This window comes from Thamnophis elegans, chromosome 4 (genome assembly GCF_009769535.1).
Source record: "Thamnophis elegans isolate rThaEle1 chromosome 4, rThaEle1.pri, whole genome shotgun sequence".
Taxonomy (NCBI): domain Eukaryota; kingdom Metazoa; phylum Chordata; class Lepidosauria; order Squamata; family Colubridae; genus Thamnophis; species Thamnophis elegans.
This window is the reverse complement of record NC_045544.1, coordinates 89,943,529-89,959,038: the sequence shown is the minus strand read 5'-3', so window position 1 is coordinate 89,959,038 and position 15,510 is coordinate 89,943,529. Positions and strand designations below refer to the sequence as shown.

At 36.5% G+C, this 15,510-nt stretch overlaps 1 protein-coding gene across 1 annotated transcript in view; it reads right to left on the bottom strand.

Annotated features, from left to right (window-relative positions):
• Positions 1–15,510, bottom strand: part of USH2A (usherin) — a 517,131-nt gene that overhangs the window by 181,370 nt on the left and 320,251 nt on the right. The window contains 3 exon segments of the mRNA XM_032216063.1: positions 2,828–3,456; positions 10,240–10,382; positions 10,523–10,673. Of these exon segments, the coding sequence (XP_032071954.1) occupies positions 2,828–3,456; positions 10,240–10,382; positions 10,523–10,673 (923 nt within the window).

Sequence of the window (15,510 nt, the reverse complement as noted above, 5' to 3'; positions counted from 1 at the left end):
AAATAACTGGGGGGAAGGAGTGTTATAGCCCAGCAACAGCCTGTGCTGCGTTCTAATTGGTCGGGCAAACCACAGCCTGTGATTGGAGGTTCTAATGACAGTTGGTGACCTGAGGGTATAAATACCGGACAGTTGTAACGGATTTCTGAATCGCTTGTCATCTTGTCATCTGGTACTAATAAACATCATTGCTATCTGATCCATGGCTCCTGCGTTCCTTTCACCCAATCTATAAAATGTAATATGTCAAACTAATTTTTTTAAAAAAAATAGTGATTCTGTTCATATTCTCCAATGCTTTCTGAAGTGTGTGTGTGTGTGTGTGTGTGTGTGCGCGCGCGCGCATGTGTGTTTGGCACTCAATTCTACTGACATAGGGAATAAATCTTCTAAAACAGCAACAACAATTTTAGTAGTAACAGTGTCAATGATTCTAGTGGATAATCTCTATCCTTACGCAAATGTCCTTTGTTTTGTGCTCCAGTGAGCAAGCTACTGTACCAATATTTTTTGGCACTAGTACAAGACTGAATCCATGGAAGTACGTGTATATTTACACAAAAGAGACTTCTAAGCTACAAAAATCCCTCTTGTTTAGTTACACTAATTTCCCCTGAATGAAGTTTGTATGTAAGCCAAAACAATAGTAGTTATCCTGTCCTCTAGAGTTCATTCCCAAATGAAAAATATGAATAATTGAAAATTTCCGAGGCAGTCCTCCAAAACAGTTTTCTTAGTGTATTGATTTATCAGAGATGAAAACAAAAACTATATTTAGCATCTATATATTTTCCTGGTTAAAATTAAATATTCCTACAGTACTATTTAAAATATTTTATATGTGAAAGAAGCTTAAAGCACAATACAATACAAATATTCAAGATACTATCAAATAGATTAAAATGGTAAAATAGAGAAGCAGACTTAATTTACCACATTTGCGTTTAAATATTAACAGTTAAAAAAACAGGAAAGTAATCTGTTGAATTTAAGGAGACCTTAGAGTACAACAAAGGGAGCTGATGAAGAAAAGTTACGATAGGATGATGGATCAAATTCTAGCAAGGGTGATGATGTCCAGATTAATAACATCTAGTGGGCATTCTCTGTCAAGACATCTTGAATTTAATATAAATCTAAAACTGGAAAAACAGAAAACTGAAAGTTTTAAGTAGAAAAGTCTTAGGCCATCTGTCTCAGCACTGTCCAATCCAAGAACCAGTGTTTCTAGGAAAGGTGCTGTTATAGATACTTCTTAATATTAAAAGACTGATTTTTTTAGTGCTCCCAGGTATAAGATAGAACCTTTCTGGAGTTTGGTTTATTTATTTATTTTTAATTTATGAAAACCTTTAATCTGCCCAATAGCTAATGAACTGATGTAGGGAAAGTTCTTGAAAAAGTAGCAAGGTTGCTGCTAAAGTTGAAATGGATTATCCCAATTCCTTGTAGCCAGGGTTAGCTATGATTATGGAATGAAAACCACATTGCTCTAGTGGATGAATGGCACCTGGGTCTGGATGTTAGAAATAAGCCTTAATCTGACTTCAATACATCAATCTTGGCATCTTTATAAACTATATCTGAGTTCATGGGAAAACATGAGGAGTATGAAATTGCAGTGGGTCCATTCCTTCCTAAGCAGACAGTTCTAGTCATAACAGTGAGGGAAGGAGAAGTTGACCCAGCAGCTGTTCTCGTGTGGTCTATTTCTCTCCCTTGTTCCTTAATATCTACATGAAGATGCTGGGTCAGATCACTTATTACTATGGCTGGAAATATCAGTGAACCTCTGACATGCAAGGAGACGTACTTTGATCCCTAACCCTAACCCTAGCCCATCAAAATGTATCACAGAAAACTTGAAAATGTGAACAGTCAATGGAGATAGTAACTAATTAGTCTGAACAGAATAACTGATGAAATTTTTATGGGAACAAGAAGTCATTTGGATTACTTTGGTTGCAGGTTGATGCAGAACAGTTGATGAAGGTCAATTATGGTGTAATGTGTTGCTTGACACAAAACAGTTGTGGTATGAAATGTAGCAGCCCATATGGTTTTGTGCAGACTCGATCTCTCCTGTGAGAACTGCACTGGCTGCCAATTTGCTTCTGGGTCCAATTCAAGGTGCTGGTTATTCATTTTAAAACCCTGCATGGTTTGGGATCAGGCTATTTGAAGGACTGTCTTTTCTCAGTCACAGCTACCCAACCCACCTGAGTGAGGAGGCAGAAATGTTATGAGTCCCCTCTCCTAAGGAGGCACCTCTGGCAGGACTAAGAAGAAGGGCCTTCTCCATGGTGGCTACCTCACTATGGAACATCATCCCCACAGAGATAAGTTTGCTCCCCACTTTGACACACAGAAACTTTGCAAGACCCACTTGTGCCAATGGACCTGGAGAAACCAGAGTGCAGTGGATCCCATCAAATGGCTTATTAATTGTTGTTGTCAAGGGGGGTGGGAGATTATTGCTATTCACAGCAATAGCAAAAAAAAAACCACCTTAGAGTTATATACTGCTTCACACTGCTTTACTGTCTAAGTGATTTACAGAGTCAGCATATTGCCCCCAACAATCTCGCATATTTTTTTAATGATATTTTTATGTTTGTAAGCTGCCTAAAGTCACTGAGAGTGAGTTGGGTGGCTATATAAATTTTCACAAACAAACAAACAAAGTTGAAAGAGCTTAGTACATGGCAGCTATATTAACCAATGAAGTCTCCAGAAATTGTCTATGTGAAATCACTAATTAATTAATATCAGGAAATAAAGTGAAAAAAGCATGTAGAGTATACTTTAAAAATAAGGCTAAACAAACCTGAGCAGTGTATGGATCCAATGATTGCACCTTAGGAGCCTGGATGTTTTCAGGTCTTGAGGGCCTGGTGATAACTTCTACCCAAGAACTGCTGTTAATGCCACCTTGAAAAGTGCTTGCCAGTATTCTGTATTCATATTCTTTCCAAGGGCTGAGACCAGCACTTTGGTCTAGATAACTTTTGGAGCAATTGGAAGGAAAAGAAGCTACTGTGGACACGTGTTCAGTTCCCTTTACTCTCCTCTCTATTGTGAAGTTTTCAACTGGTCCATTTGGATGAAGAGGAGATTGCCATGACACGAGCACAGATGTTGGCGTGTCTGAGTATAGTTCTGGAGCAGGGATGTCTTCAGGTGCATCTGGAAGGGTTTGTATAGGTAGGCTCTCAGAGGAAAGGGAGCACCCTTTGGAAGTGCATCCTTCCACTTGAAATCGGTAAACTGTATATGGTTGCAAGAAAGATGTAATATATTTTGATCTAGCTCCTGGTATAGTAGCGTGCAGCTGGTTGTTTTGATAGATGTTGTAATGGGTGACAATGCCATTTGGCCTTGAAGGAGGCTGCCAGGAAATGGTTGTTTCTCTGGATTTCACTTCCAAGATTAGTGGTGGGTCAATAGGTCCTGGTTCTACAACAGAAGAAGAGTTGCGGGGGAGAATAACATCATTGCTCCTGATGTGTAGCCATATAATGCAAAAATGATTTTTTTTTCACTGGAAAATACCTTTGTTTCTTAAATACAATATAAGCAATGGAGAGAACCCACCCTCAAGTTCCCTTTACTGTAATGAATGCAATAGCGAACAGAGATTATGTAACTATTTATTCTTTGAAACCTATCATTTAGTTCTCAGGTGAATTGAGAATCCCATTGGTCTCCATTTTATAATAACATTATAATATAATACAATTTGTTCAGTTTGGGCTTAATATGATGGGTGAACCCATCCATTATGATTTAACAGTATATAAACCAGCCCCATGGCTAATCCTGGCTTAACTCAACCATTATAGTCAATGATTCTACAGAGTATTAACTTAGCCCACTTTTACAATGATTTAGAGGAATACATTATGGATTCTGCTAGTGGAGTGTATTCTTTAGGGACTCTGCTCAGAACACTGCCACTGGCAGAAAGCAATTCTGATTTTCCATTGTAATTCCCAACTTCCATGACCAGATTTTAGGGAAAGATGGAGAACTGAAGGTACAAGTGACAAGTGGGGTGAATGTCAACTCCTCTCCCATTTATTCAGTGAAAAACGTCTGCTGAATCAAAAGCCTCCCATGGGTGAGAGAACCTGTCCAACAATTAGAAGCTTTTGCTGAATACAAACCCCTTCTAATTAAGAATCAACATAGAATAGTTCCTCCCATAATTAAAACAAGGCACAAGATCAGGAATTCCAATGTTCAATTTTGATATGCTACTAACATGAACTACAATGGAAAAATAGTGTCAGAGAAGAACTATTTATTTTCCTTCTAGGGTTGGATTTCTTAAAGGCTAATATAAATTAAACATTCTTTCCTAAGTGAAAGTTTGGTATGATGCAACAGGAAACTTCCCAGACCTTTTAACATTAATACATCATTACTCTATTATTTCTGATATCAAAAGCACTTTTCTTCTATCCATTGTTCTATGCAAACCTAAAAGGAGATGCAGAACTAGGCTAAAATATATGAAAGAACTTCTCTCAAGAGAACTTCCCTTGTGCTTCCCCATCCGGTTCTCCCAATTATATTAGAAGAGCAGCCAAACCCTTGGGAGAAGATGATGAGCAGAGGGGACAAGGAAAGGGGAAAAACAGCTTGTCTGCCATATCCACTCCATGGCCAAATTGACTCATCTGAATTAATGAATGAATTTTAAGAATTAATTCATAATTTTAAGAAAAAAATTGAAACTGGGCAATAGTAATTTTTTAAACTTTTGCTGCTTTTCTTTCAGAACACATTCTTAATTACTTTCAGCACACCATTGTAGCAAGCCTGCATGTTTCATAGCCCACTAAAGCTAGTCCTATGCTTCTTGTTACATATGCAATATTTATTCTCTCTTCTGTTTATCATTCTAATCCATTTTTTGCAATTTATCTACTTCCTGTTAATATTGTAGGTGATTTTTTACTGTGACTGTGACAGAAGCTGCCGATTTAGCTCTTTCACCTACTGATAAATAAACAATGCACAGATCTGACCTTTAGGTTAACAGGTTTTATGCTTGCTCCACTCAGCACTCTAACAGATTCAATTATCATAAAGGTTCAGGAGCTTCCATGAATACTGAAAAAGACGAACCATATGCCCGCATAGGTTTTGTGGAACAGCAAATACTCGGCAACTGCCCCCCCTCGAGAAATCCCTTAATTGTAAATAATTTCACCATGCCACACAATCAAGTCACCTTGAATGCAAAACCCCTCAGCCTGTGGAGGCAAAAACATTATTTAAGCTTTAGTGGGCTGCGTTAAATTCTGCAATTTGAAGGGCTGTTAAGTTTTTCAATTGAAATTTCATTTAAAATGCAGGTGCTTTTTATTATATTGAGGCTTTACTGCTCTCTAGGTACAAGCAAGAACATGGTGCAAAAACACAAATCTGGCTCAATCACTGATCAGTAACAGCTGTAATTCCAGAACATTTAGTATTCTTATAAACCATCTTGTGAAATCTATAAATCGTTGCAAGGAATCAAGAATGCTATGCCCACCTATTCTGCCCACAGCATTTTTGGTGTTTATGAGATTTTGTGTTAACACTATATTTTATTGAAAATCTTTTGAAAATATATTCTTGAGTAATGTAATCATTTAAAAGGTTTTCAAGGTTTTGTTGTTGTTTCATAGACATTTTCAAAAGCAACAGTGCCAGGGACTTTGAGTTACATTCTACAGTACAATTGAAAGAAGGGGAAAAATAAGCTAGTCATGAAGTATTATATCAATATTTACTTTCCCCCCTGATAAATCAGTGCATATCTTGCTTATAACAGCAATTACCTCTACGTAAATTTCTATGAAATTCCTGTGAAGACAGATTCTAGGTGCGTGGTTCTATAAATTGCAAAGTTACATATTAGAAAGGGCTTAAAATATACAAAGAATATTCAAAATTATTCCAGAAAGTTTTAGAAAACTTTGGTTCTTCAAGTTTGTATTAAGATGAGATTTTTTTTTCATTTTTATAGTTTCAAAAATGATAACTAGATTTAAATAATTTTGATTTTTTTTATAAAAGGAAAACATCTTGTTAAAATTTAAGGTACAGAAGGTGATAATGAACTTAAAGCAATTCAGCTTTCAAGATTCATTTTCTACGGGGATGGTCAACAACTTACTAATTAGGCATCTATCTGGACAATTGGACTGCGGTTATCTGCAGGAAGGAAATAACCAAGCAGTTTGTTTTCTCTTATAATAAGTAAGATAAAGCTTTCATCCCTACTGCTAGTATTATGGGTATAACATTTGGGATAATGAGATGAACTTGTATTACAAACCCTTGCTGAGTTTAGACATAGCCCTTTTAACATTATCTGCTATAACTTATGAGAACAGAAGCTTAACTTAATTTTCTACTTTGCCTTGTTCTTCCCGAAAAAACATTATAAAGGAAAGGATAGCTTTTTTTACCTTCATTTGCTACTGGTCTCTTTTTAAAATGGAAACACTTAAAAAAAGATAACTTAATTCAAACATGTCACACCCTTGACCTAAGAATCATTTTCATAGATGAAAGAGGACTAGGATGATACACTTATTATAGCAGATGCAGAAAAGGCAAGTCTTAGCACCCACAGCTCCTGACTGTTGTCTACAAAGATGACAACTGTGTACAAGAGACCCAGCCTGGGAACTCTGCCTCAAACACCTTTGTGCAAAAGTTACAGAATAGCAAAATGGAGGAGTGTGCATGTTAAATAATTTGTTTAGGGAAAGGCTACAAACAGACTACTTCAGGGGCATCAAACTCATGGCCCGTGGGCTGGATGCATCATGTGCTGGAAACTCTTACCTCCAGTTTAGCAAAGGGGAAAAAAGTTGTGATATGTCACGTAATTGAAAGTTTGACACCCTGGACTACTTCAAGGAATCAGGTCTAACGAGACCAGCTTTTTTCAAATTATACCTGTGAACATTTCCCATTTATAGGACCCACCTGAGTGTTTTTGGTACTGTGAGAACCTGAGGGCCGTATATCTTAGATTAAACCCAAAAGGCCTATTCAGAAATTTCTACTCTTGCCCAGAATAGTTGAAGTGAACTATCTTTCTTGGTTGCCGGTAAAGAAACTATTGTATCTTTTTATTGTTTGTACCTGTCGATTGGGCAAAATGTGCATCATAGGACAACCATTTTTAAACCAAGGGACCTCAATTGGGCTAACTTACAGAATGTGTCCAAAATCTGGAACCTATGAGTTTCGCAGGATTTGGCAAAATTGTGGCTACTTCAATGCTGCCGCTCTGCCATGTCAGCCATAGTCACTTAATTGGCATTTCTAGTGCTCTGTGCCAGCTTCTTACAAGAAAAGCTAATGGGGAAACTGGCAGGAATTTGGAAGTCACCCCCACTCCCCCTGCTTTTTTGCCTACCTATGGCTATTTCGTTTCAGTGTTTAGGTAAATAGTTTAGATAAATAGTGTTTAGGTAAATAGTTCTGAAATGATGACCCAAAGGGTCATGGATTGCCTAAGGTTCTATGACAGTGGATGGTTCACTCTTGTAATTATTTCAAACTACCTGATACTCTATCTGAGTATCAGGGGTGGGTTTCTCGCCCCGTTCCAACTGGTTCGGTTGGAACGGGGCCGGCGGTGTCCTCGTGCACGCGCGCAGTGCATGCATGCGTACTAGCATCTGTGCGATGCTCCAGCTGCTCCTGGAGGATCACACAGGTGCTGTAAGCATCCTGCGCATGCGTGGAAGCGCAGAACTCGTCAAAACTGGGTAAGGAGCATGGGCGGACCGGTGGGCCCTTCGCCGTTCCCGGAAGTTACTTACTTCCAGGTTCGCCGACCAACCGGTTCACGGGGACCGCCGCGAACCGGTTGAAACCCATCCCTGCTGAGTATCCAGGACAAACAACACTCTGGAGAACTTGGAATTGGCCCTGCTGGAAAAAGAATTAAAGTTTTATCTCATGATTTTGTTAGATGAATAGATGAACTTTGGCAGTCTGTCTCTGTCTGTGAAGACACCATTAGCTAGCATGATCCTGCTAGGTCATCACAATTATGTAAAACACAACTATTAACTATAATTGGAGTAGTTTGCTAATATAATAAAAAAGTTCTGAATATGGAAAAAAAGGTACGCACCCAATAGCAGCAATCACTTTTTAAGTAAGAATTCATGGGTGAAATGACATGAAAAGATGGTTATAAATTTTAATGGAATGATAAAAGGCAAAGTCAGCCTCTCAGCTGAATTCTTAAAATCTCTATATATCACAATCAGGTCCTTAACTGTAAAATCAATGTGGAATAGAACGTGTTGTCAATGCAGTTGTCACTGGATGGGAGCCTGCAAGAGTCTGACAGTGACACAGCCTTGCCTGCTAGGGCTGAAAATAAAATAATAAACTCCTGTTACTTATTAGGAATTGTTTATAGAGCCAACTACAGCAGATGAGGAGTGGAAGGGGAGGGGCATATCGCTTAATGCCTTTGATTGATTCTCAGGCTATTTCATTACAACATTAATACTGGAAGGTAGTTTCATTTTGCCAAATGAAATTATCTTTTATGGGAGGCTATTTTCCTTGTCTGCTTCAAAGTTCAGACTCTATTTAAGAAAAGGAGGTATAAAATTATCATTAATCTTTTCTAATCATCTGACTAGAGACAAGTGTTTATTTACTTACTAGTGCAGAATTATCTTCCGATGGCCAGGCACGATGAGAATCATAGAATTTCTTGATATATGCAGTGGGCAACAGAAATAGATTATTGCATTTTAAAGGTAATGAGAGTTGTATGCTTTTCAGAGGTTAGACAGAACATATCTCTAAGGGACTGGTATTTAGTGAACTTTCCAGAGCAGAATTGTAAATGTAAATGTAATCAAACTTTGCAACTAATAGACTATAAAATGAGTTCCTGACAATTGCCACTTCTATGGTTAAAAAAACTATTTTTTTTAAAAAAAATCTAACAATAATACTTAATATTTAAGAATCCATCCAGGTATGGATTTTGAAAGAATCCTGGTTAGTTTTTTAAACAGTTGTCTTTTAATAGTATTATGAGGGGGAAAAAAGTCTACTTGTCTTTTTCTAACAAAGACATTAAAAATCCAATGTAGGATTGGTAGGAATGGATCACAAAACATGTGCTACAAACAAAGGCAGAGTGTCCTATTGTCCCTGACAGATTTCACTGATGGGTTTGCTTTTCTGTCTACAATATCATTGTATTTATTACATTTCGAAAATGCTCCACAAATTCTGTTCCTGAATTCCATTGTGGTGTGTGTTTAAACTGGGGAACCCAGTTGGTGTATCCTGGTGCTAATGGAGCAATTTGTAATTGATTGTCTGTGAGTCAAAGAGTCAGTTTGGGACTGTGGCTCCCAAGAAAAGTTGTCTTAAGCAACAGTTCTGATTTTCTGTGGATGGAGGTATTATTTATTGCTATTATTTAAGATCTAGAAAGGGATAATTGGGTTGAACTTTGAATAACTTGAACCTTTCCTCCATATCCTTACATCCCGTCCCCATCTAATCTTAGTAATTTTAATTTTTACACATTCAGCTAAAATCAGCAACAACTTTGGAATGAATTGAGGCGCATACAAAAAGGCTTCAGGTGGCCTCATTTGGGGTCATGCATTATTATAACCACAATATTGTTGCTATCTAGGTCTCAAGTGGTGAGCAGCTCTTGGTGAGAAGTTCATGAAATAGAGTCATTCTATGGCACAAATTGCAACACTAAATATTTAGTGTTTAGCATCCTTAGTTAAAAGAATCAAGTAATGGGAATGAGGTTAACAGGGTTGAAAAACTTTTTAGGATTACAGAATAATGAATGCACCATAAAGTTATGATATCCTTCCAGGATGTGCACTTATTTATTTTTTGGTCTGAGATTTTCTTAACAATGTATAGAAAAATTGAGATTTTCTTAACAATGTATAGAAAAATTGAAATGTTTTGAAAGACAATATTAAAAAATATATAATAAAAATTATATAGGAGCCAGGTTCTTTTAACATTTATATCACCTGTAATGAGAATGTTTTTCAAAAACAGAGGACTTTGACCCGAATCTGCATGCAGCCTTACATAGTAGAAAAGCATAGTAATAGCTTCAGTAAGCGTAGTAAATGCTATAACCATTACATTGACTTTTACATTGTATGTTCTGCAAAAGTGTACGGTGTACTTTTTCAAGCTACTTACTATCCTCTTCTGTATCCATCAGAGTCCAGTTGCTGAATGTACCACCATATTCATTGCAGGCAATAACCCTCAACTCATAAGATGTATGTGGCTGCAGGTTCTTCAGTATGTGATGTAAATAAATTGTTGGTTTAGAAAACAACCTAAAGCAAAAAAAATACATATTTTAAGATGTGAAATACAAGATCCCAAGGGAATATGTATGGAGAGAAGTGCTGCATTTGAGATAAACCACAACACATCTGTTTGCATCTCTTCAGAATAAGAGTATTTATCTGCTTACTCTGTATTATTTTCTGGGCAGTTCTTAAGTCTTATTTGGAGTTGGTATCTGGGTGAGCCTGGAGCATTATTGCGAACTGGTGTAGACCAGAAAACCTGAAGACTGGTTGGACTGGCAGATGAAAGCCTAGGAGGCAACATGCCATCTGGAGCTGTTGGAAAAACATGGATGAATTAGAGCAGAGAAAGATGTGGGCAACATATGCTGGATAGAATCAAAATACACTGGAAAACTAATATTGAGGATCAACAGCAATTAAAGCACAGTTTAATTTAACATCTGTTTGTGCTACTGTAGTATTTGGCTACACTGTTCTTTTAATAATGTTATCATAGTACATCCATACTAATATAAATCCATGGATAGATTCATATGTGATGCTTTCACATTTATAATGCTGTGCATCTATCTTATCATCTGAAAACAACTGATTTGGCTCACCTGAGTCTGATTGCTATCTGGTACAAGGGAGCTTAACAAATCAGCTTCAAAATCAATGACTAAAGATACCTGTTTTTTCTATCCTCTGCTATTATAAGCTACATAATAAGCTATCTTGCATATTTCTAGTTCTAGTCACATGGTAAGCCAAGCATGATCAAAGGAGTGCAGTTATTGTACATGATAACATGACAACAATTATTAATTATATTAATTGCGTACAAATCACATTTTATCCACATTTCAGGGTAGATGAATATAGACCTTAAAAATCAATGAAGTTCTAAACAAAAATACAATAGCAATCACAATGAAACAAACAGAAAAAGAATAATTAAGCTAAAATGTCAAAAAGAGGTTTCAGCCTGATGCAGAAAGGAATTCACTGTTGGCCTTTATCTAAGAAGACATTCCAAAAACGAAGTGCAATTTCTATAGATAGAACATATGAGAACTCTTACTTGGGCTATTTTAACTATTACTGACTGATTAATAGCAACTTCTTTGATAATTAATAACTTTCTTATTTTTCACAGTTTCAGGCACAAATTGACTTCTGTGGACCTTATTTCATACTTAACTGGTCAGTAGAGGGGGTGTGCATAAGTGCATTATTGTGCCTATCGTCCTGTCATTGTATTTTTATTCTCTTATTCTTGTTCTCATTTTTGTTTGACAAATTACAATAAATAAAAAATAATAAGAAATGGAGGAAATGCTGTTTTAAATATTGGAAGCCAATTAGACTTTAAATGTAAGAGTTACATTGGTACTTTTGACTGAGCTTGATGGCTGGGATTTAGAAGTCATTTTCAGAATTCAAACTTCTAAAATACACCTAAATGCTAGTTCTTACATTTGTGAGAGTTTTGAGAGCAGTTGTGAAATAGTGAAAATATTGGTAAACAGAACTGAAATTCTGTTGTGTGTGTTTAAACCAGGGGTCAGCAAACTTAAACACTCAAAGAGCCATTTAGACATGTCTCCTACAAAAAACACCGGGAGCCACAAAACTCTTTTGACATCTAAAATGAAGCTAGCACTGCACATATTATTATTTTTTTACCTCTATGCTATATATATATACAAACTATAGTGTGCTGCATTTATGAAATCAATTAACTGCTACAGAGAAAACAAATTTTTATTTCTGCATGCAACCAAAACATTTTGAACTCTGAAAAAAAAGATGGGTCAAAATTGCATGCCGGAGGATATCTCACATTGGTGGTTGTGACACATATTTTGAGTAACAGGGAGCTGCAGCAGAGGGATGGACGAGCCACATGTGGCTCCAGAGCTGTGGGTTGCAGACCCCTGGTTTAAACAAATTCTGTACATGGAACACTTAATGTCCTGAGAATTTATTGATAATTAAACTTTCAAAGCCACCATTCCTGTTTCATAAGCCATGGTTTAAGAAGAGTGAAAGAGTATTGGATTTTAGTATTGCTTCTCTGTACCTGTTCACTCTGCAGAGGAGAAGCTGGCCTCAGCATTAAATTTTTGCCTTGTCTTAATCCAGAGTCCCTATTAACGAATTTTGTAATAGTAAATTGCAAGTGTCTCAGAATACAAAAAAAGGGCAGCTTCTGTTGCCAAAAGGTTACCTGCTTCTGGTTTATATGTAGGGCAGTGTAGGTTGTTCCTATTGCATTAAAGGTTATCTATAAGCTATGTATAATTTCTGAAAGGCAACCTTCCACTCAGTCACCCTCCACACCTCCTGACTGCACTCCAAGGATCTAAATGAAATCTCTAATGCTTTTTTCAAGATATTTTGAAAAACTGGATCCATTGTTAAACTAATCAAGAGCATCCAAACAGCTGATCACCTTTAACACTGGATTCTCGTTATTCAAAAATGTTGCATATTTTTATGAATAGAAACTTGATGTTCCCCCTTTCATTTCTTTAGTCCTAACATTTCCTATAAAGACTGGCTTCATACAAAAGCAATAATTATAAGCGAGCAATAATTTCTCTGTCACTTTCTTAATAGAAGAGCCGTTTACCTATCAGGATGATATACTGCCTCTAACAAACAATGCTACTTCAACTGCCTTTTTTGAAGTTTACTACATCCCTCAAGGGGCAACCACTCCATTGGTAACTTACTGAATCAACACATCTTGTCCAGTAAATGCTAAATTAGCATGGCAAAATAGCATGCATCAAGTATACAGAAAAAGTGCAATGGGTGAAGAATTAAATTTTATTTCTCCTTAGCAGCACAAACTAGTCAGTTTTGCTATTTTAGAGATTAGGTAAGGTTAAGATATTATATTCCACTGCAAATTCTCGGAAAGAAAGACAGGCTTTACATAAAAATAAATGAACTATTAAGAGATATGTACAGGTAAGTTACACAAGTGTCCATACATGTGGACCCAGAGAAATACCTTTGCAGCCCTAGTATATACCAATACGGCTAGTCTTAATCTGACTTAATAAAGCTAATGATACCATATTAAGAACATTTTGTTCTTCCTTCATTGACAAAATTTGATCAGTAAAACAGAATGAATGTTTAAGATTTTAAAATTTCTAATATACAAACTGGGATCAATGAAGTAAGATCATCTAAGAGGTGAGAATTTCATACAACTGGTGAATTTATCAAACTGAGATGTTTCTTTCTAAATAAGAAAGAAATTGAGATTTTAAATAATGCAATAAAATGTGTATGCGACAAATTCTTTACTGCCATTTCGGATTTGTCATATATTTTTCACACAGATAATGTGAAAACAAAAGTCACTGAAGAATACCTGAAAAAAATTGAAGGAAATAAAAAGGTCAACATTTATTTATTTATTTATTTATTTGTTTGTTTGTTTGTTTGTTTGTTTATTTATTTATTTAATCAATCAATCTATAGGGAAGTTCCTTTCATGTATAACTCTAAAGTGACATAATAATAAAAGGAAAATAAAAAACACATTAACTAAAAGGAACAAACAATATGTAGCCAAATAATTACCTTTTTACACAAATTCATCTTAATCAGTGTTCTAGTCCAATGGGTAGGAGAACAGCCATGTCTTAAATGAGCCAAGGTGGCGCAGTGGTTAAATGCAGCACTGCAGGCTACTGCTAGATCAGCAGGTCAGCGGTTCAAATCTCACCGGCTCAGGGTTGACTCAGCCTTCCATCCTTCCGAGGTGGGTAAAATGAGGACCCAGATTGTTGGGGGCAATATGCTGACTCTCTGTAAACCGCTTAGAGAGGCCTGAAAGGCCTATGAAGCGGTATATAAGTCTACTGCTATTGCTATTGCTATTAAATGTTCTACAAAAATTTGGCAAAATTAGGTCCTTCCTAATCTTAAGGGGTATTCTGTTCCATTGGACACACACTGTGACAGAAAAAGCATGCTTTTTGGTTTCCATCAGATTACATTTTTAAGTGAAAGGATTATCTTGTCTGGTAACATAGGGCAGCCAGAGATAAACAGCTGGTTTTACAGGTAACCTAGTGCATGGGTGTCAAACTCATGGCATCACGTTGCCATCATGTTATTTTTGCAATGTTTTTCCCATTCGCAGAGCTGGGATGGGTGTGGCCTGCCCGTGACGCATCCGGCCCATGGCCCACCAGTTTGACATCTTTGACCTAGCGCAATGCCAATAAGGACACTATAGATTGTATTTAGCATCTTGAATTATACTAAATTACAATAGAAAACTGGGTGTTTAAATACTAAGCCTGTCAAGCCAAACATGAGGTTACAGGAACTCCAACCAGTTATAATAATCCTGACAAATCAGGACATAAAATGTCAGGAATCACCGAACAACTGAACAGAAACAATAAATCATCTCTGTTGAGCATCAATATGGACAAATGACCACTGACAAGAGACTACACTCACGGTGAAAGGTAAAGGATGCCATATTTCCTATTTCGGTCTTTAGTATAGCAGACTGTAATACACCAGAGGACATTACTATAACCAGCACATAAGCACTGAAATGATTACGGTACCAGCATAAACAAATATTACTTTATGAATAATGACAAGCAGAACTACTTGCAAGTAATTTTGTAAATATATTCCAACTAATAATTTTGCTGATGTAGTTAAGCATGTAAAGTAATTGTAAATATAGCTATAGAAAAAGATGACTGGCAGTTTTGTTAGGTGCTCACTTCTTGTAGCGGGTGTGTGGAATTGATAGTCAATTTCTTTAGCTTTCTTTCACAAGACTAGAACTTTCAATATCCCTAATCACCACTCTTGTTGTCTGAGCTTGCAAATCACGCAAGTACTATTTGCACGCATATTTATATGTTTATCATCCTTACTGAAACTGATGTGGTAAACTGTGCACAGAACTTTAAAAAATGCCAATAAGCAATTAGTTGACTGATTAATGATTATAAATACATGTCAGAGATACACTCAACAAAATTTATGGCTGTCCAGGAAAGCCAATTAGATGTCATGCTGTTTAAATAGATACCTAGCCAACAAGCCACAGAATAATCAGCTTCCAAAAGAAGAATTAAACAACAAAAATGCATCTATAAAGGACTTAATATGC